Source organism: Cydia splendana, chromosome Z (genome assembly GCF_910591565.1).
Source record: "Cydia splendana chromosome Z, ilCydSple1.2, whole genome shotgun sequence".
Taxonomy (NCBI): Eukaryota; Metazoa; Arthropoda; class Insecta; order Lepidoptera; family Tortricidae; genus Cydia; species Cydia splendana.
In genome coordinates, this window is record NC_085987.1 from 19,130,519 (window position 1) to 19,154,463 (window position 23,945).

General features: G+C 36.5%; 1 protein-coding gene across 1 annotated transcript; it reads right to left on the reverse strand.

Annotated features, from left to right (window-relative positions):
- Window positions 1–1,097: 1,097 nt before the first annotated feature.
- On the reverse strand, window positions 1,098–19,403 carry LOC134804866 (uncharacterized). Its single transcript, XM_063778168.1, has 6 exons — window positions 19,249–19,403; window positions 12,494–12,586; window positions 11,384–11,531; window positions 10,396–10,474; window positions 1,785–1,968; window positions 1,098–1,284 (listed from the first exon to the last, which is right to left on the reverse strand). The coding sequence occupies exons 1-6, from the start codon at window positions 19,361–19,363 to the stop codon at window positions 1,133–1,135; spliced, it is 771 nt and encodes a 256-aa protein (XP_063634238.1). The 5' UTR covers window positions 19,364–19,403; the 3' UTR covers window positions 1,098–1,132.
- Between the last annotated feature and the right edge of the window lie 4,542 nt (window positions 19,404–23,945).

Here is a 23,945-nt window from a genome sequence, read left to right on the forward strand (position 1 = left end):
TTAAACGTTTACCTCTCTTTGAGCACCTGGAGTGTATAGCGACTTCTGCTGCTGACTGTACAAAGCGCTGCAAAGGTACTCCCTTATGGAAACTACGAAACCCTACACTGACCATGGCCCGACATGCTCTTGGCCGATTTTATTTTTATTTCGGAGCGATTATTTCCGAAAATAGTCACTAAAAAAAAGTGGTTGTTGGACCCTTAATAAGGGTCTTATTCGTTTTGAAATGCCTAACGATATAGTTGAGTGTGCTCAGAGCATAAAAAGGTCAACCACGGCGTTGCATGAACAAGAGATTTTCTTTGGCAGGATTGGTCCTTAGGACGCAAGGATGGATTTAATTAGTCTCATTTTCAAGTAAATCAAAGATGTATACATAGATTTCATCTAAATCGGTTCAGCCGTTATTGATTCCCCATACAATCTTACACCTACCTTTTCACTTTTAAGAGATTTTTTTAAATAAAAACTATCCTATGTTCTTCCCCGGGACTCAAAATATCTATATACCAAATTTTATCTAAATCGGTTCAGCGGTTATTGAATCCCCATACAAATTTCCACCTCCCTTTTCACACCCTTAAAGGATGATTTTTGAGATTTAAAGTAGGCTATGTTATTCTCTGGAACTCAAACTATCTCTGTACCAAATTTTAACTAAATTGGTTTAGCGGTTTAAGCGTGAAGAAGAATTTAAAAATAAGTATTTTTTTCATATTTTATGTGTTTTTACTTCGGAATGGTGTCATTATGATATCAGAAATGAATTCGGCATCCCCGATTTATACGAAAACGATACCAAACTTGGCCTAGTAGCTTAAATGATATAGATATCAAGATCAAGTTTAGAGCGCCCCCCTAAAAATTTACATCAAAAATCTCGGTGGCTCCACTTCTTAAATCCATCCTTGGGTCCTAAGGACCAATCCTGCCAAAGGAAATCTCTTGTTCACGCAACGCCGTATTTTAGGCCCAGCACCATCCGCTAATACCCCACACCGATGGGTTAAAAAAAAACGTTTTGTATGGGAGGTAAGTACTACCTATTGCGGACTATCTATAAAATTACTGTAAGTATGAATGAATGTATGTAGGTACCTATTGTGTAAATATGTGGATCGAGCTGAAGTTAGTTTTTAATTAAGTTTTGGATATTGAAGTGCTTAAAGGATTCACTCCAGATATTGGTAAAGGCACTGCTTACAAGGTCATTGATCACAGGTCTGACTAGTCTGAAACCCGGTTTCCAAAACGTCTTGATCACACCATCAACTAGTTGTTCTGAAAGAAAGAAAACAAATTAATATGAAGCATGGTTGTTGACAGATTTTTAAATCCTCCTTAATAAGTTTCTGTCGAAAATTCTAATAAGTAAGTACCTAACATTTTTAGTATAGTTGGTCAAGCAGATCTTGTCAGTAGAAAAAGGCGCCAAATTTGAAAAATGTAGGCGCGAAGGGATATCGTTTCATAGAAAATTTGAATTTCGCGCCTTTTTCTACTGACAAGATTTGCTTGACCATCTATAACATATTTATTGTCGATTAAATTTGCCCTCAAAAATAAAACGAGTCAATAGTTATTGGTTTTACAAGGGAGCCAAGTTATTGTTTAACCGCTCGTGCTAATATTCATGTGAGAGAAGAACACGAACCTAGTGGGCCTTAACATAATTTGTTATCTATAGTTATAGATACCAAAGTACCAAATAATGTTAAGAGGCTCTAGCGCCTATGGACTTTAAGGTTAAAGATTATTTCATTTGAGAATTTCATGTTTACCTAATCCGGTTCCAGTAAATAAATTAGTGATATGCAGGTCCATGTCGCCTATGCGGTCGATCTGTACGCGGACGTCGACGGCGGCGCCGCGCCGCGCCACGCGCGTCGTTTGCGCGTAGTCGCGCAGCGTCAGGTTCCATCGACCGGAGCGCGCCGACTCTGCTCCCGCCCCCAACACACCGCTCTGCCAAATAACCAACACCGGAAGAAATGATTTTTAACCGACTTCAATTTCATAGAAGGAGGAGGTTCTGTATTCGGTTGTGGCTATGTTTTTTTTTTCTATGTACGTTCACCGATTACTCCGACATCCGTAGTCCGATTTGAGTAATTCTTTTTTTGTTTGAAAGGAGCTACCTCCAAGTTGGTCCCATATTAATTTGGTTCTGTTCTGATGATGGGATCCATGAGGAATTGAGGGAACTCCTCAATTTTTAAAGGCACGTGTAACGTGATTTCGGTGTTTTCTAAAGTAACTCGAGCATTTGCTTCCGAATACCACCAATTTGATGTAGTGCGACTGTAGCCTTACCATGAGTTTGACACTACCCCCGATCAGTAGCCTTACCACGAGTTTGACATTGACATATTCGCTACCCTAGTAGCATTTTCGTTGGGGCCCACGGTGCCAACGGTAGGGAAAACGTTGGGATGAGGTTTGTTCCGTAGCCAACATTAATTTTGTATTGGCCCACCATCGCATTTACCAACATTCGCTGTGGCACAGATGCCCAACAATGGGCCTTTGTGTATTTTGGTACCGTTGGCTAAACAACGATAATATTCGTTGGCCCAATGATGACATATATCGCATTTACCAACATTGGCAGTGGCAGTGATGCCCAACAATGGGCCTTTGTGTATTTTGCTACCGTTCGCTAAACAACGATAACATTCGTTGGCCCAATGGTGACGAATACCGCATTTACCAACATTGGCTGTGGCACGGATGCCCAACAATGGGCCTTTGTGTATTTTGGTAACGTTGGCTAATCAACGATATCATCCGATGGCCCAATGACGACAAATATCGCATTTACCAACATTGACTGTAGCATTGATACCCAACAATGGGCCTTTGTTTATTTTGGTAACGTTGGCTAATCGACGATATCATCCGATGGCCCAATGACGACAAATATCACATTTACCAACATTGGCTGTAGCATTGATGCCCAACAACGGGCCTTTGTTTATTTTGGTAACGTTGGCTAATCAACGATATCATCCGATGGCCCAATGACGACAAATATCACATTTACCAACATTGGCTGTAGCATTGATGCCCAACAACGGGCCTTTGTTTATTTTGGTAACGTTGGCTAATCAACGATATCATCCGATGGCCCAATGACGACAAATATCGCATTTACCAACATTGACTGTAGCATTGATGCCCAACAATGGGCCTTTGTGTATTTTGGTAACGTTGGCTAATCAACGATATCATCCAATGGCCCAATGATGACAAATATCGCATTTACCAACATTGACTGTGGCACTGATGCCCAACAATGGGCCTTTGTTTATTTTGGTAACGTTGGCTAATCAACGATATCATCCGATGGCCCAATGACGACAAATATCACATTTACCAACATTGGCTGTAGCATTGAGGCCCAACAATGGGTCTTTGTGTATTTTGCTACCGTTCGCTAAACAACGATAACATTCGTTGGCCAAATGGTGACGAATACCGCATTTACCAACATTGGCTGTGGCACTGATTCCCAACAATGGGCCTTTGTTTATTTTGGTAACGTTGGCTAATCAACGATATCATACGATGGCCCAATGACGACAATATCGCATTTACCAACATTGGCTGTAGCATTGAGGCCCAACAATGGGTCTTTGTGTATTTTGCTACCGTTCGCTAAACAACGATAACATTCGTTGGCCCAATGGTGACGAATACCGCATTTACCAACATTGGCTGTGGCACGGATGCCCAACAATGGGCCTTTGTGTATTTTGGTAACGTTGGCTAGTCAAAGATATCATCCGATGGCCCAATGATGACAAATATCGTATTTACCAACATTGGCTGTGGCACTGACGCCTAACAATGGGCCTTTGTGTATTTTGGTACCGGTGGCTAAACAACGATAACATTCGTTGGCCCAGTGAGCACAAATATCGCATTTACCAACATTGGCTGTGGTACTGATGCCCAACAATACCAGTTGAGTTTGCTTGTGGCGTCACTAGATGGCGTTACTGTCTCCAAACATCGAAGTTATAGTTATTTTCTCGATTATTCCGGATATAATCATAATATTTTTTAAAAGTAACTTATAAATCTAATAGCTATAACTAGAAAATTTATACATAAATTTAAAAAATTGTATTTTACCAACATTTTCTCAATTTAAATCTCAAAAAACATAAATCTCGCTTACGAAGTTTCGAAGTGCGGTTAGTATATATACAAATTAGAGTGTATAGTAAGTGTACTTGCTTCGGCAGTACATATACTAAAATTGGAACGATACAGAGAAGATTAACAACAACTGCTGCCTAGCCTAGGGCCTTCATGTGGATACAACCAATGCCTACCGTAGTGTAATTGTAATATTTATCAGCAAAGGCCCAACGTCGTATTACACAACCACTTACTTAACGTAGGGTAACTGTAGGACTCGTAAACAAAAGCCCATTACATAATTAGACTGTAGGCACACTATAAATTACACAACTATTTACCTACGGTAGTATTGTAAGAATCCTACACAAGGCCCAACGTTAAAGTTACAATGTTGGCCCTTTGTGGGACAAGCTGTGTTGGGCCTTCAACCTGGTGCACGACTACCTACCGACCTACCTGACTTGCCGTTGGGTAATTGTTGAATTTGCAAACAGAAGCACAACGAAAAAATTGCCCTTTTTTATTTTTTTTTGCAGTTGGCCCTACAGCAAGCCATACGGCCAAATGTAACAATTAACCAACCATCAAACAAATGTGTATAGGCCCAACCACGGCCCAACCAAAACCACCACCGTTGAATAATTGTATGATTTATTTAAATAGGCCCAACGAAAAAATTACTCTAATGGCCCTCTGTTGGGAATCTTCGGGAGGGCCTTTGTCGGGGGCCCTCCAGAAAATCGTACGGCCAAATGTAACAATTAACCAACCATCAAACAAATGTGTATAGGCCCAACCACGGCCCAACCAAAACCACCACCGTTGAATAATTGTATGATTTATTTAAATAGGCCCAACGAAAAAATTACTCTTATGGCCCTCTGTTGGGAATCTTCGGGAGGGCCTTTGTCGAGGGCCCTCCAGCAAATCGTACGGCCAAATATAACGGTTGCCCAACTAATACGTAAACAAAGGCCCAACAAAATCCCTACAAGAAAATGCTATTACGGTAACGTCTTCGTAACTTACTTTTTATGCATCTCGCTCGCACTAATATGCCAGTACGAGCGAGATGCAAAGAAAGTAAGTTACACACACGCTAGCGAATATATCAATGTCAAACTCGTGGTAAGCTGGTAAGGCTACTGATCGGGGGTTAGGGTTAGGAGTAAAGGGGTCAGGGATTAAGGGGTCGGGGAATGGCGGTTGAAGGGTTGCTGGTTCACGGTCGAGGGGTTCCTGGATCAGGGGTTGATGCGCTGTGAGGTTGAGTGATCGGGGCGTTGAGGGATTGGGTCAGTGGCGGGGCGGAGGATGGATTTAGTGTAGTGACAGGAATTATAATTTCCCAGACGGACTCGAGAAAATTCCTGATTACATATTTATTAAAGTATTAGGTACACAAATTTAGTGTTAAACATGATCTTGTTTTTCATTCATGCGTCGCGCTCTTAACAGTGCGTTAAAACTAAAAATAGAAAAATAAAAACTTTTTACAAAAAAAAATCAAACCGACTTCAAAACGGATGAAATAAAATATTATCCTTTTTGAAGTATATGCGTTACCAACTGATATGTTTGAAGTCGGTGCCAAGCCAAGTGGTAAATCCCATTAGAACTGTACTAATAACTATTATAAATGTGTAAGTAATTCTGTCTGCCTCTTTGTCGCCTTTTCATGGCTAAACAGTCTTGAATTGTTTTATATTTTCAAATGTATTCCTCTGGATAAGGGACGGGAAATAACGCAGTCCCAATCTCACACTTGCGTGCTATAGACTGTTCGAGCATTAGTAAGAAATGCTCTTTAAAAAATACGACGGAAAAAAAATGCATTGAATTTCCACTAATGTGCCGATAAACATGGTACAGACTGCGCCAAAAAGGTTTGATCGTGTGTTCTGAGGTGTGTTCTTAGATACAATCGACGTCAAAGATATGTTTACACTTTTGCACCTTACTCCTTTGTAATAAGGCGAAAAGTGTAAACATATTTTTAACGTCGACTGTACCTACAGAAAGTACGTTCATTGTCGTCGTGTAAGGCAATCCAACGTACATCCTTATCGAATCGCACCAAAATCATGGTATGCTTCAAAATTTGGCTTGGCACCGACTTCAAACATATCAGTTGGTAACGCATATACTTCAAAAAGGATAATATTTTATTTCATCCTTTTTGAAGTCGGTTTGATTTTTTTTTGTAAAAAGTTTTTATTGAATAATGCAATACCTATAGTTTTAACTTAACCTTTCAGTGACATTATTGAAGATGCGGGATATTTTAACGATTTTCGATAGTGAGGGCAGGCCCTCAGCAATGGTTTTGTCCATAAAGGATGACTCACGTTAGACCGGGCCGTGTCTGGACCGGAGCTTCCGGCGCATCGTTTTCTATGGAAAGCATCACGTGATTGCCTGTCATGTCATAGAAAAGTAAGCGCCGGAAGCTCCGGCCCGGACACGGCCCGGTCTAACGTGAGTCATCCTTAACGAAGAACTTCTCGTACTATACATCTTATTATTATAGCCTCATTTATTCCTTAATACATTAAAAATATAGTACATAACAATAACAATTCGTAGATAATTTCACATGCAAAATTAGTCTAGATTTACAATCCATTTTGATAGTAAGTAAATTTAAATATTTATCTAATCTAATTCATTATTTTTTTTTGTTTTTTATTATTAATATTCAATATATGTCATGCAGTTTAATTAAATTTAAATTATTTATGTAGAATTCGAGTTTGCATTAAGGACCTCTCTTCGAGTGAAGGCCTCCTCCATATTATTCCAGGATACATCTCTATCGTTAGCTTTGTTCATCCAGTCTTTGCCAGCTACTTTGTTTATTTCGTCTATCCATCGCTGCCTTGGTCTTGCTCTCTTTCGTTTATGTTGTGGTCCTGGCCAAGTAGTCACTTTGTATGTCCATTTCTGTTTGCTCATGCGTGCTACATGACCAGCCCATCTCCATTTCTGTTTTTTACAATGTTCCAAGGCGTCTATTACATTTGTTGTTTTTCTGATATCTGTGTTTCGTTTCCTGTCTCTCCTTTTAATATTTAAGATACTCCTTTCCATAGCTCTTTGGCATACTTGTAACTTATTGTTTATAGTATTATTGAATATCCAGGTTTGGCTGCCATATGACAGACATGGAAGTATACAGGTGTCTAGTACTTTTTTCTTAAGCTTTATAGGAAGGTTTGATTTCAACACTTCTTTATAACTCCAGAATTTACTCCATGTAATATTTATTCGCCTGTTTATTTCGTCGTAGTGTCTTGATTTAGTAAATGCTAATTGTTTACCCAAATAAATATAATCCTGTACATATTCTAGTTTGGTCGTGTTGACGTTGATGGGTATTTTTATAGAGTTAGTCATGATTTTAGTTTTTGTGGCATTTAACTCTAGTCCTATTTCTTGGCTGACTTTATGAAGTTCGCAAACCATTTTTTCTAATTGTACTGCTGTTTCTGAGAAGAGAACGATGTCGTCGGCGAACCTCAAATTGCTCAGAAAATTGCTGCATTGTTTAAACCTCTCTGTTTCCAGTCAAGTTTTTTCATAATACTTTCAAGAACAGTAATGAAAATTCTAGGCGAGAGCGGGTCTCCCTGTCTAACTCCTCTGCAGATTTTGATTTCAGAGCCTTTAGTTTCCATTTTTACACAAGATACACTCTTGCTATATACATATATCTTTTATAAGCTCTATAGTCTCGTACGGTACGTCACATTCATATAAAGCTGTCCACATGCTTTTGTGAGATATGGAATCGAATGCTTTCGCATAGTCGATAAAAGCTAAGTAAAGCGGACTTTGGTGTTCTTCATATTTTTCTATGATTTGCTCTAGCGTATGGATGTGGTCCGTTGTCGAAAAGCTTTTTCTAAAACCAGCTTGTTCTGGTGGTTGATGTTTTTCAGTGTATTTTGCTAGGTGTTCTTCGAGACAAGACGCAAATAATTTATACATATTCGGTTGTAAGCTGATAGGTCTGTAATTATTTATATTGGCTGGGTCGCCCTTTTTGTACAACAATATTATATCTGACTTTGCCCAGTCGGTGGGTATTTTTCTAGCATCTAGGATCTTGTTAAACAAGTTTGTTAAGTGAGGGGCTAGCAGAAACTTGCCTATTTTTATTGCCTCGTTTGGAATACCGTCCGGTCCATGACTTTTGTCCTGTTTTAGTCTATCTATTTTTTTCATAATTTCAGAATCAGAGAATCTGTCTAAAGTTGTAGAGTTATTGGCGATGGGTTCAATTTCCTCTTGGTAGTTATCTCGCGATGAGTAGAGATTTTTATAAAACGATGTGGCAGTCTCTATTATTTTTGATCTTGAGAAAGTCTTTTTATTGGTAGAGTTGGTAGAGTTTTCATTTAGGCAAGGAATCCATTGTTTGGTACTTTTCAGCGCTTTGTACCCTTTTTTCAAGCTGCCTGATGAGGTAAGGTGATTTTCTAATATTTTTATCCTATACTCTTGATGTTTTTTTTTGATAAGTCTATGTATATGTTTATATAAGTAGCTGCGCTCCTCCTTTTCTTCTTTTGTCAATTTTTTCTTAGTTGTTAGTTCATGTCTTCTTGTTATTAGTTGTTTTATATCTTCCGTAATAACACTGTATTTTTTCAAAGGTTCATTTTGAGTGCAGTTAAGGCTCTCTGATACATTTTTTGAAAATGTTATAAAAGGACTCTACATCTGCGCATTTGTCTAAGTTGGCTGTGTTAATTTTTTTACTTAAAGTTTGAAGGAAGTTTTGCTTATCTTCTGGTGTAATTAATTTAGATTTAGTACTTCTGTAGTTAGCTCTACTTTTCCTTAGCTTTGACATAACGATTGTACTTCTTATAAATCGATGATCGCTGTGGAATGATAGACTGTTTAATATTTCAATATTAGTGACATTTTCTTTGTGATTAGTCAGTATGTAATCTATTTGACTTTTTCGTTTTTTTGGAGATAACCATGTCCACATGTTTTTCGTATTTTTTTTTAATAGGCTATTTAGAATGAACTGGTTATTTTCCCAGCAAAACTGTAGAAGCCTTTCTCCTCTATTGTCTCTTTTCCCGTAGCAGTAGTTACCAAGGATTCTTTCTTCTCCAGCCAGACGTTGTCCGACGCGCGCATTGAAATCTCCTAGTATAATTTGGTGATGGTAGCATTGTCGACGGGCTAGTTGGAGTTGATTGTAAAATTCGTTTATTTCTTGTTCGGTTGATTCTGCAGTTGGCGCGTAGACCTGGATTATTGACAATGTTTCGCTGTCGAATTTAAGGTTCAAAATACATATTCTTTCTGTTAGTGCGATAAAACTCTCTATGTTTAATTTATACTTCTTCTTTATGAGAAATCCGACTCCATAATGACCTTTGGTCTCGCCATAGGAGCAGAATATATGCTCATCATCCTCTTCTATGTTATATCCAGTTCTTCTAATTTCAGCTAAACCGATAATATCATACTTAATATTTTTAATTGCTTGTTTAAAATCCATTAATCTTTCACTTGATAAAAGAGATCTCGCGTTGTAGGTACATATGTAGTGTTGTTGGAATGGAGGGTTTTGGTCTTTCGCCCCCGCGGTGACCGGCCGTGGTGGGGGTACTATACATGAGATCTGGTAAATTATAGTCTCGTCTTGGCAACATTTTACATGAATATGTTTTGGTGGGATTTCAGCTTTGGTTTCATTACACCGAAGTATCATAATTCATAATGCTATTATATTTGCCATTTATGTCCTAAAGTTATAATTGCTCCCAAAATTTTATATGAATATGTTTTTGGTGGGATTCTATTTATATTGCCAAGGATTACCAACTGTTAAAATTGTTAAAAGTATAGTAAGAGTCTGACCACAGAGGCGCGTCTGCGGCATTTGCCGTAAGTACAATGGTTGATTCTAATAAGTACAATCTCCATCAGATAGGTATATCGGAGCGGCCAAGGTGCTCACAAATATCGGAACACGCCTCTATTGTCAAGGCGTTAAAGTGCGTGTTCAGATATTTTTGAGCGCCTCGGCCGCTCACATATATCTGATAGCGAATGTACCATTTAAGCCTTCGGTGCAAAATGACAAACAATTTCGACGACAAATTACAGCGCAGCAGTCAAAACTTTCATTCTTATCGCCTCCGTTGAAATGTCGGTAGACCTAGGTATCTACGATCTACGAGTGGATATATTACATATAATTGGTTTTAACCTTACCTTGAATTCATATTGCCCCTCTAAGTACTTTTCTGGGAAATACTGCGAATAGATAATGGATGCGTTTGCCCAGTTAGTCCTGAAACATACATGATGTTAGTCACATAAGTAATATAAATATGCAGAATGACTTTTCATTTCTCATGCTTTGAAAGGGGGTAATGGCTGATGGCTTCACTGAAAAACAGCGTCACGTATTGTGTCCCAGGATTCACTTCGGGACATCAAATTGAGTGAGGACCTTTTAGCACAATTCTGTTCTGTTTTGTTAAATGAATTTATGTAAGTAGTACCTATGTTTTATTTTGTGCTAATAAATATTTCTTAAAAACAGAAACTGATACGTTTCTGCACAAGAGCATTTTACTTTCCAAGTACGATTTTTTTAACATTTATCGATAAGCAATTGACATTTGGGTTTAAATGGATTTATTATACAATTCTGATATTTAACTCCATAAATTCCAAAAATAACGATACTTACTTTTACCTAAATGGTTAATTGAAAGTACCTACCCTCAAGAAATGCTTTAAAAAAATAAAAATCATACTTAGTCATGTTTTTTACTTTCCTCGTATTCGAAATGAAAAGTAGAGTGTTTAACTCGGGTGAAAGGCATCATTTCATCCCTTGGTTAACAATCTAGGTACTATTGTATTACGATGTTATCACAACTATTGGCATATTTATTATTATTTATTAGGGAAATCGATAAGTAACAAAATTTTATAATAGCACTTGACGATTTGGCACAGTTAGCAACAGAACCAGCAATATATATGTAAATACCTATGTATGTACGGTAAGTGCCTACCTCTGAGTAAGTACCTACTATAAATACTCACATGAGATTATGTTTAGCATTTCAACCGTGCACTTAAATTATTACCTACTAGATACTTCTACTGTTTAATGTAGGTAATCTATCCAATAAATAGTCCGTAACAGATTCACGACAGCTAAAAGTAACTTGAAATTGGTACTCGCTTGAATTTAGTAACGGTAGATTGAGTCCAGCCATATTCATAAACATCGCGCAAAATGATAGTGTATTTAAGTCCAAGTATTGTACGTGTTTGCTTGACTTCCTTCGCCGTGTGGGGATCAAAGGATGCGACGCCAATTTCCGGTATACCTAAAATAAACGTGAAGTAGTTAACTAACCAATATTATTTTTGTCTTCTCCAAGACCACGGGGACAACGCCGTCCTCGAAACGTCGGAGGTAAATCTTAAAACTTAAATACGCGATTAAGTCCCGTTGTGCAATTGAATACTTAATTATTTTTGTGTTATTAGTTTTTGTACGAAAACTCAGATTTCTACGCCTGAATGCCCTTATGGTGTTAAAGCGACAAACGGCACTAAAACTTAAATATACAGGGTGTTTGGTACTTCGTTTGCTAAATCAAAACGGTAGATAGGTCGAGTCATTTGCTATCTTCTCAGGCCTAGAAATTTTTAATTTCGCGCACGTTTTTTTTCAGCTCTATGCCAGTTTTTCGTAAATTTCAAATTTTTACTTGTGCAGTAGTAAAAAAAAACATTGCCAATTTTTTTTCTAGGCATGAGAAGATAGAAAATGACAACCTATATGCCGTTTTAATTTGGCAAAAGATGTACCAAACACCCTGTTAATACAGTAAAATTATACATTTAGCGTTTGCGTCAAATCCGGTAGTTCTGATTTTTTGCAGACTTATTTATGATGTTGGTCCAATGAATAATCCAAGTTGGTGACCTCGAGCGCCGAACGTAACTTTGTCAAAAATCGTAAATACTGCGAAAATTTCGGTTTTTGTTTAGTTTTGGGCGATTCTAACCCTAGAGGACTTAGAATCGCCCAAAACTAAATAAAAACCGAAATTTTCGCAGGTTTTTCGATTGGATTATTAAGTGGGCCAACTTCATAAATAAGTCTGCAAAAAATCAGAACTACCGGATTTGACGCAGAAGAGCCACGTTACAAAATTCTTCAATTTCACTGGATTATGTATATACTTACTTACGAAAATTTATAATATCCATCTGACAATGACAATACTACATCTATTCCACCGAAACGAACAATAATAATACAAGCATTTCTCCAACTCACCTCGCTTAAAATAAGGTCTCAGATCATTCAGAGCCTGTTTCATGCAAGCATCGAATTGTGCCGATTGCTTCTTGCACTTTGTAAATATTTTTTCTGAAATACATAATAGGCTAGATGACAAATTTTCATTTATGATATCAATCGATCAGGTTTGTTTTTAGCATCAAATGTCTATATGAGACCCATTACATTAAAGCAATACAAAAGTCAGAAATGATAGTCAAAGTCCGACAGTCGTTCTTCACTCGCCAAACGCCCCTAACAAAACGATAAGTGAACGTGACGTCAAGGTCACTGAGAATCCATCTTGAATTATAGACAAAACATGAAAATTGTGTTTTTGTCGGTGAAATATTGCGTTTATGTATACAGGTTGACTTCAAATTGGTAATACAAAATGAATGTTTTAGATACATCTTCCCTTAATTAAGCCCCTCAATTAAGTCTCATGCTTTTAAAATAATCAAAAGTATTTTTTTATAATTTTTTTATTTATCCCATTTTTTTAGGCTTTACATATTCTTTGCTTTATATCTTCGAGCAACACCGGCTTCCGACACATCGGAAGGGAGGGGCCCAAGCGATATCTCACCGTACAAATCTTTCTGCCATTTTTCGCGGGGGGAAAGGTGCACACAGTCGCACTTCTCACACACTTACATACAAAATCCAATCTGTAATGACGACACAAATACATAGAAAATGACACACGTCAAAGACAAATCTTGCAAACCTCGATCTCTTTTTGTGTACGGACGAGTGACAAGTCTCACAACACGCACACTAACACATTTTCGTTGAAGTATGTTATTGTATTCTGAGAGATGAGAAGTCGGATTTGTCGCTCGACCGATCCGCAATTTGTACTGAGCGAGCAAAATCGATAAATCCAACAATTACATGAGACTAAAATATAATAATGGTGTTTGAATGTAATTAAACGTATGATATGTAAAAAAAATATTACATGTGAAATGTAACACTTTCTTTTTGTAAATTTGATGTCCTCGACCTCTTTTTATAACAAAAATCCGAGCAAACAGGCATTTTTGTGCAGCAGTGTTCACGCGCGCGTCTGGACTCGGTCTAGTGAAAAATCCAAGTGCAACGAGTTTTATTACCCGCGCTAGATTAGATTGACGCGCTAATCTTGTACCTCGGCAGAGGGGAAATAGTGCGAATGCCGCCTCCCTTCCGTGTTGCTCGAAGCTTTACATGGTTATCTTAACATAATGTTTAACAAAGAAGGTTATTATAATTTCAAAAGAAAACTTTCCGCTTTGGTTATCAATCACCTGTCACAGTATTTATGAAGTAAACGTGTTTTGATTAGTAATTGTCACTTGTCAATCGAAAATTAGATTTTCCGCAAGATTGTGATTTTACAATAAATTTTTAAATAAAACAATTCCTGAGAAACGTGTTACCGATTTTGCTACAAAAGGTGCCGGAGCAAAATTTGGAGAATCTCCATTTCTAGCAAGATGGTGCACCAGCACAGTTAGCTCCAAGTGTGCGATATCATTTGGACCAAGACTTCCCTGGCAGATGGATTGGACGCAACGGCCCAGTCGTATTGCCGCCTCGAAGTCCCGGTCTTCGCATGGCCGACTCGACTTCCTTTGTAGAGCGAAATTAAAAGGAGAGTGTACTCACGGGAATCAAATACCCTCGATGAACTTCGCCAAAAGATAATTGAGGCGTTCAATTCCGTGAAAACCAATGAATTTACTCTTGGCAGACTCAAGAATCTCAAGAGTAATCATATGAATCAGACTTATGTGTCCAGAAAAGCGGTGGTCATATTCAACAGCTCTTAAAATACGTTTAGTTAAAGTAGGTGCACACTTATCTACTTATTGAAAGTATTGAAACATAGGTATTTTAAGATTGTGTTACAAATTATAAATGATTTAATTTAAATTAATTCGCTTATTATTTACCATAGATTGTACAGTCGACTTCAAAGATATGTTTACACTTAAAACTAAACAGCTTAACCCTTTGACCATTATTTTTTTATAGCAATGAATCGAGAACTTTAACGATACGCACAGCATGAATTATTTTTTAATGATTTTTGAGAAAGAGAAATATATATATTATTTCGGGGTTTCCGAATTATAAGACAGCAATATGTTTGCCGCTCGCGCTATCAGCAGGGCAGTAAGTGACAAGACCGTCATGTCAGTTTGCCGGGGGAACTACGGGTGGCATGAATTATCTAAAATGAATAAATTAAAAACCAAGAATGATAAGATTGATAAGAAATAATTAAAACGTTTATTTAACTTATAAAGATTTGTTTATTCTATTTATAATATTTTTAATATATACTATTATATGTAGGTATTGTATATTATTTTCAAGTAGGTATTGTAATCCCAGCAAAACTGTGGATAGGTTGCTAGCATGTAATAATTTGAAGTATTGAATTAAGCTATTGCTCCATATATAAACCAATAACAATAGTAGCCTAACCTATCCTTTCCTTTAATAAACACCAGACACTTAACGGATAGTGGCAAATATGTTGCCGTCTTCATTTTTTTAAATTATCAAATAACAGATTTTTTTTCATTAAACTTTATATCGCCAAACTTGTCTCTGAAACTAGAGAATTGTGCCTATCGGATAAATTCAGCAAAAAAAAATTTATTTACAAACATTTTTGATCAAATTTAGGCAATAGTTAAAAATCTAAGTTCAGGGGCCTATACCACGAAACTTACAATTACAATTTACAAATATGTATTTAGTACAACTGGGCATATAACAAAATTTACAAATGCCAAAATTGTAATGGAAAATTTATACAAATATGTAAATTGTCGCGACAAATCTACAATTACGCGTATCACAAAATATTACAATTTACAAGCAATTTCCCGGAAAATTTGACAGTTTTGTAATTGACAATTGTACGTAAAAGATTTGTGTTACAACTAATTGTAAAAGAAGGTATACATATTTGTGGAAATGTAAATACAAGTTGACAATTCTCTCGGCGTGAGTCAAGAGATGCAAGAGCATAATACAATTATTGTAGATCCATTCTACCGCAGAACTTTTTGTTTCGTTAAAATGTTCAGTACCAGTGATAGTAGTAGCGAAGAAGAATTAGTTGTTAGGCGTCATAGGACGTACAACGATCGCATAAAAAACTTGCATAAACATTTTCAACCAATTTTAATGATAATGTAATAAGATATGCTCCTATCAAAATTTGCTCCTATCTGTGCCATCTTCCTCTTCCAAATTTTATAATTGCTCATTTACTTTTCAGGCCATTCGACTATGGAACTCTCTCCCTGTTGAGTTAAGACGTTCACAATCTATTACCTCCTTCAAATCAAACCTTAAGGAATACTATCTTTCCCTACCTTAGTTTTTATTTTTATAATATTGACACTGTTGTTTCTTTATTTAATATATACTTTTTATGTATGTGTGTATGTCTATGTATGTTTATGGTTATACGTATTTAAGTATGTTTATCTATATTAATGTTTTGTGTTGTTTAGTTATATTCAATTCGACTTTTCATATTTTTTCTTTGCGCCACCTACCGTATATTCTAATTCTTATGTCTCCGATACCCAAAGGTTGTCTGGAAGAGATCGCTCTTAAGCGATAAGACCGCCTGTTGTTACCTCTATTGTCTTTGTTTATGTTATTGTTCATTTATTGTAAACTACGTGTATGTGAGGCGTGCAATAAAGAGTATTGTATTGTATTGTATTGTATATGCAATTTATGCTCGTAAGGTATTTTTAACGATAAAAATGAAATACTCTCAGCATAAACTAAGAGAGGAATATTAATACATACCTATTTGTCAAATTGTAATAAATACAATTCTACGTATGTCACTATATTATTACGTATTTGTCAAAAAACTAAATTGTAATAAATACAATTTTATATTTGTCACAATACCCTCTAATATCTTGACATACCCTGTATGTTTTGTGTTACGGGTCCTCAAATGCAAAATATTTGTGAATTGTAGAATTGTACATGTGACATAAGTAAAATTATTGTGGTACGTATTTTTCTTTACAATGTAACAATATTGTCGAATTGTACACTTGTAAAGTTTCGTGGTATAGGCCCCAGGCCTAAGAATCATCATTTAACAAGGGATGGAATAACGTTTATCAGCTCTCCTTTTTTTCGTAGATTAGTACGGTGAGTATATTCTCTTAGGCGAACCAAAATTTATATTAACTAACAACACGTTCATTGAGAAAAAAAATAAAATATCCTAGTGGTATGACGGCAAATATCGTGCCGTTACCCACTAAAGGGTTAAGGCCAGTCCAGGGGGCCGATTTTTGAATTTCGATCGCTCTATTTCGTCACTCGAAAATCTGTGGGAAACGGCGAAATGCTAATTTTTGAAATACGAGCGATAGAAATCGGGAATCTATTGGTATTGATTGACCACTGGTTTTCAATTCTATTAGTAGAATTTAAGTGCCTTGTAGTGGAGATATTATTGAACGAAATACACGAAATCGAGCGATCGAATTTCAAAAATCGGCCCCCAGACGGGAACATGCAGTTTTGCGCCAATCTGATTAAATTGTCTGATCAAAACAGGTGGTGTGGTTGCAAACTCCATTTGGCTCGCCGGTTCCCCTTTTATTCGATTGTAAGAATGATCGATAAAATGGTGGTGCGGACGCAAGAATAGGTACTAATTTGTGACGCGCATACTCGTTTAGGGGCATTATTTTTAATTTAGAGCGGATGTCACCATAATTCCCCCGCCCGTCTGCACTGTCCTTTACACGAGTGTCACTCAGTGATATCGATAATTAGGGCTTGTGCACAAATCACGCGAGGTTCGATGGGGGAGGGGGGTCACGAAAAAATCACGATAGATCACGTTGGGGGAGGGGGGGTATAAGAAAACCTCACGTGTATTTTTCTACAGTGAACGAAACTAAGAAAAAAAAACCTACCACATGAGTAGATACTTTTTCTCGGTTTCGTTAAACATAATTCTTCACTCTGCACTTCAAAATAGCGAGCCTATTTAACGAAAATAGAAAAATAAACAAGATATTCTATATAAATTACTATTTATCATAAAATTAGGTCGAATTAAAAAATTTCAAAAAAATACACGTGAGGTTGTGTGGGGGGAGGGGGGTAGCCAAAAACCTCACCAAATATCAACAAGGGGGAGGGGGGGTCAAAAAGTAGCCGAAAACACCTCGCGTGATTTGTGCACAACCCCTTATTAACTTACATTGATAACATCGAGTGACAGGTATGATAGTTAGGTATTTAATGTGGGGTAACCACACTTCGGGACTTTAATTATTTGTTTTATTAGAAAATTAGCGATAATTAAATACAGATAATTTTAACACCGGAGTTACTGTGGTATACTATTGGGCATTAACTGAGTCCCAATCAAGTGTTTTGTATTACCAATTTGAAGTCACTCTGATAATAGGTACTGTACACCGTTGTACGATACATATGCGAATAGGTAATTCGCGACTCGTGTTGATTTAAAACACTCCCTTCGGTCGTGTTTTAATTTATCGCAAATCATTGCGTATATCCTATTTTTCGTACTTGTATCGTAATGTACAATTGTTGTACAATGTGTTTGTACAATTACTTACCTCTGAAAAAGGATATGTTCATTCTTTTACCTCTGCTCTAACTCGAAAACTCTTTAAGACGAACTAAAGCCATTACATATACATTCTATAAGACGAAAACTCGTTAGCACGAACTTTTTGGCGTTTCTTTTGAGATTCGTGCTACTTATCGAGGCTCCACTGTAATACAATTTAGTTAGAAGATTTATGCGAAGCAGTCTCTTAAAAACTTATTAAGCTTATTGTATTTAATAAAAACACAGGATCATAATATATATATACATATAACAACGCAGTTCTACTATTTATCTCCATCAGAATCCGGATATGACACTTTCCGAGAACAAATAGTTGCGTCAGGTAAGCGACATACCGCAGACTGCACTACTTACCTATAGGTACGTACTATAGTACCTACCTACAGTGATAGTGATAGCACCTAATACCCATCATTCCTACAGGTTTTCACTATATTTTTGTATAGTATATACACCGTGTTTTTTTTTATTTCCGTTAATTTAAAGGGTGCATTGCTGACCTTAAATCAAATACCTTTCTCAAAGACACCGGTATTCTATTTAACTCCATTTTGGAGATAATTATGCAATATTTTTTTTCTGATAAGGCCCCTACGAGTGTGTACACTTGCCTTAGGGCCTGTTTACAATGTATGAACTCGTACTAAATACTAATCAATAATATTGATTAGTAAAAACTGTAATGTCAGCAATATATGTATATTGATTAAATATACATATATTGCTGACATTACAGTTTTCAATTGTTTGGTTGAGTTAAATGTAGGTAATGCCCGTGTTACAAAAACGCTATATGCAACATTTAATTACTTTTTATAAAAAAAAAGTTTTTAGAAAATTCACTAGGTATGCATGCCATATAGTTTTCTTAAACGTACTTACTTAACCATACCCTGAAGTTAACGGAATTAAAAAATAACATGGTGTATACTTCTATATTAATGTGTGTGTAATTATTAGTTACTTGCGATACAAGTGCGAAAAATAGGAAATACGCAACGAGTGGTGGATTTTACTTTTCTTGGTCTAATTATATTAAGATTAAGTTAATATGTGTAGAATTAGCTTAAGTACCTACTTTAAAAGTACTTACCGATGTCTTGTAGTTCGTGGTTACTTTCCGTCATACCAGTAAGTACACAGATAATAATTAATATTCTTTGAAATAGTGCATAATATGCATCCATGTTTATTTTAAATACTGGCATTTAACTATTAATTTCTTGCCTACAACGTATGATAACTTTAAAAAAATTGGTTATTCGATCTGTAAACCTAGGTGCGCAGCTGCTTAGGGTTCTACTAGTCAAGTGCGAATGCGATCCGTGCCGCCGTCCGTCCGTCGCGGAAGGCGAGGCGCGAGGCGCAGCGAAAGTGCCGCAGATATGCGCACATCGATGTGACCTCTACCTACTCCAAAACTTGTTCCACGAAGGGTCCTAGGTCCTAGTATTGTAATAGAAATAAGTTGTCAAAAATTTCAATTTTTAAACACACCTTTTGTTGACGACAGTTGGTAGTAGTTAGTACATAGGTACAAAATTATTACGTGTCAAAATATTCATAACAAAACTATGCAAAAAAGAAAAAAAAATCATGGCCTAGAACAGAAAAGTGCCTTTTGAGCCCTCTTAGCAGGGAAGAAAAGTGCCACTTTGATCCCTCTTAGCAGGGAAGAAAAAACCCTTTTCCGAATAGGTGATGTGAAAAAGTAATTATCGATAGGTCATACTGCTAATGACATAAATAAATACCTATTTTGATTTTAGCACTTCTTTAAATACAATGGTTCAAGTCTCCCGGACTCCCCCTACTCGTAACTAATTTACTTAGCTCGACAAGTGATCGTTTATTACTTCATTATAATTAGTAATAAAGTATGAAGGTACAATATATGGCACTGCGCAAGATTGCAATGTGTTTATTTACGACGACGTTTCACCACGCACAGCGATTATGGGTACCTATTATGACGCTACAAAATAGGTTGCAGCCACACTTACACTCCGCAGGTATAAGGTACCTACTCTAGTAGGAGATCCCACATATGGTCGACCTTCACCAATCTGTTTGACGGATGAAACTATGAAAATATGAAAGAAAATATGTTCCAGAACATAAATAAATAGGTTTGCCTAATGAAATATGGTCAAGGCTAGTTTTAATAAATAATAAAAAAAAATCGCCAAATTTCACCGATTTGTCTGACGAACGAAATAAGTTTAAATGGAAAGTATACAACTTGTACAACATAAATCAACTAGGTTGCCTATCTTTTTCCGGTCACTATTATGTGGTTGCCATGTTTAAAGAGGTGATTTTATATCGATAATTGCACTCATCTGTCTGACGCATGAATTATACATCAAAATGATGGTAATTTTATTGCAATTACAATGGTATAGGGTTGCCTGCGAAAATCCGGTCATAAATAAGGGTTGCCAGGCTTTTCATTAAAATAAGAAGGGAAGACTTTTAGCGATAACTCATAAACGGCTTAACTGATCAAGTTTATTTTAATTTTATTTGGTTGAGTTTTTTAAGCACAATTTTCATGATTTTTTCCATATTTTTTGGACAGATGGTTCAAAAGTTAGAAGGAAAAACCTTTTTTTTTCTTTCTAAACGATTATTTACGAAATGATTCACTTTATCAAGAAATGTTGTTTAAAGACCCCTATTTATTTTAGAAGGCCTATCCAACGACACCCCACACTATAAGGTTGAAACGATAAAAAAAAAGTCACACACATTTTGTTTCTTTCAAAGCGATTATTTCCGAAAATATTCACTTTATCAGAAAATCTTCTTCTAAAACCCCTATTCATTTTGCAATAAAATGTCAACTTTAAGCGTCAATTTTTTGAGTTGACATCTTATTGAAAAATTAATGTGGGTTGACACATTATTGCTTAACAGCATCCATATGTGGGATCTCCTACTACTCGTATTCTAATCGTGCAAGATTCGTGACTGAAACTCAAACAACGTAACGTAGTAGGGAGTTGCGTCGGTGCCGTCGGTGGATTATTGTTTATGGTATCATGGTATGGTATGCATATTTCATTGAGGTGTCTAAGGCGGCAATTATAAGTAGACTATCATAGAAATGATCATTTATATTATGTGATCCTATTTGAAAGCAATCCTACAATTATGATCATACAGGGTGATTCAGGAGACGTGAGCAGGACTAACCTGCGCATTTCGTAAATTATAAGCAACTGCTTCGTATCAGTATTAGTGATGTTAACGCTAATTTTCTAGTCGTGTAGAAAAAAAAGTTAATAAATTATTTACGACATTCACCCTAAAATTAGAATACTAAACTAGGTACCGATATTCTGTGTTAAATTGAATGTCATCAACTCATCACTGTCATCACGGTCTGGTTAGTTTTGAAAACTCGTATCTCACTTTACAGTTTACAGTTTGACAGTTTATTTTCTTCGTAATCAAAATGCTGTCATTACGGTTAAAGAGGTTTTATGTTTATTAATTAGGTCTTGTCTTGTAGGGTGACCACGATTGTAGAGAATTAAATTTGCCCTCACAAAAAGTTCTATAATAGGAAAAAGTGTGGATGTTTCACGGTGATCAATCAATTATCAGTTACTGAGTGTGCAGGATTAGTCCTGCTCACGTCTCATGAATCACCCTGTATACGCAAAATTTGTTAAAATTGTACAAATTTAATATTTTTGCCAGACCATAGGTACCTACGTTATTAGACATTATGAAATGTCAGTTGTAACGTTTGTTATACAATATACATATAAATCATTTAATGGTGTTAGTTGGTATATAATACATATTTGAACACAACACTCTGAATCATCTAAATTCCAAACAGACCCAGTTGTCCCATTCGTAACTAGGGTTTGCAATCCGGATCCGAAATGTATGAAATTATCTGGATCTGGATCCGGATCCGCGGATATTCCCATACATTTCGGATCCGTCGTGCAAACCTTATTCGTGACGCTGCCTAGGGTAGGGCCTAGTTAGCTAAGGGCCTTATTATATCCTTTTTATTGTATTGTCCTAAGACAATATTAAACTTAGTGTCTGGAGAGTAAATAAGACTACCTTAATATTTTTAAAGGTTTTATTGAACATAATATAATATAATACGTAAATTATATTAATTATTATTAGCCCTTGATCTGATGGTACCGAAGTGCCTGATCTATTTTAGATAAGACGCTATTCTTGCACACATATCATTCTTATTACCTAAAACATACGACGTATGTTAAATGCTTAGTCTCTCCAAGATAAGTTTAGATACTTAACTCTTCACCGACTCTCTCTCGTCTCAAGCACCTACTTGTCAAAAGACAGAATGTGGAAGTGCCAACAGCATAGACGTCAAATTACTGTGAAAATAATATAACGTTTCTACTTAGTAGGTTCCTATGCAAGTATCACTACTGTCGCTGCGCAGTCGGTGCAGAGTTAGCTTAGACGGACTCTATTAAAATTAACATACAAACTCGGTACAAAGTACAATATTCCACATGTAAAATCTTGGATTTAAGGAATTGCTCTCAATTACGTATCCATATAACCGTAAATAATGCTATTTAATTAGGTTCCAATACAGTAATCGATGGTCAATCAATAACTCACTTTCAAAAATGTAAAATAACAAATGTTTTTGTGTTATTAAACATGTATTACATTCGTGTTGCTAGCGAATCCATTTCCATTACAGCAGTGGTTCCCAAAGTTGACTGGGCTCCGACCCATCTAACAAAAACTGCCAAATTCGGGACCCAATATCCCTTATGGTCGGAACAGATAGCCCGATCGGTCGGAACGTAGTCATACGACTGTTTCAGGGCCCACTCAATATTCGCTCGCGATCCACCAAGGGGTCGCGACCCATAGTTTGGGAAATGCTGCATTAGGTACAGTATACGTGTCCACCTTCTGCAATGTTTGTTAGTCAGTCTTAATGGTACACATATACAAGTTTGGGAAAACTTTTAAATATACAGGGTGACCTTAGCCATTGGACAAACCCTGAAATCCCACGTAGGGTTACTTCTCAGAAATGCTCTAACGGTAATATTTTTTTAATTAGAATAAAAGATACAAAAATAAATTACCAAACAAAAGTTATTTCCAATAATCGACAACAAAAAGAAACACTGTATTAATCGTTGGCAGTGCTTTTAACAATTTGTTTGAAAATGTGCGGCAATGATGACATTTGTCAAAAGTCAGAATCTTATTAATGTCATCACAATGTCATAAATAAAAAAGATAATCAAAACGGTCGAAGTAGGTTTCATACTATTTATTACCTCAGGAGCTACTAACACATACAGGTTGCTCCAAAGTAAAAAACCGGCCAAGTGCGAGTCGGACTCGCGTTCCAAGGGTTCCGTATATTACCCATTTTTTAACAATCAGTGCCGGATTAAGATATGTTGATGCCCTAAGGATTTCTAGGTGCCCCCTCTCCCTCGGGTCATCAAGATTACATTGATTTTTTGGTAAATTGAGAGAAGTTCATTGCCTCGTTACAGCTGAGAATGGAAATCAGTCACATCATTTTATCACGACGATTGACAGTGCCGCAGCAGTAATGTTGCAACAGAGTACCTAATGCTGTTGCAGTCGCCACCCGAATGTCACCTATATCATAGCTTAGAAAGTAATAGAAACGCGAGCGAAGCGGGCGCGGAAATTTTTCGATATAAAAACGCAATATCATAGACAGTTGTAAATTTTTACTTTTAGTATGGAAATCAGTCACATCATTTTATCACGGAAGTTGAC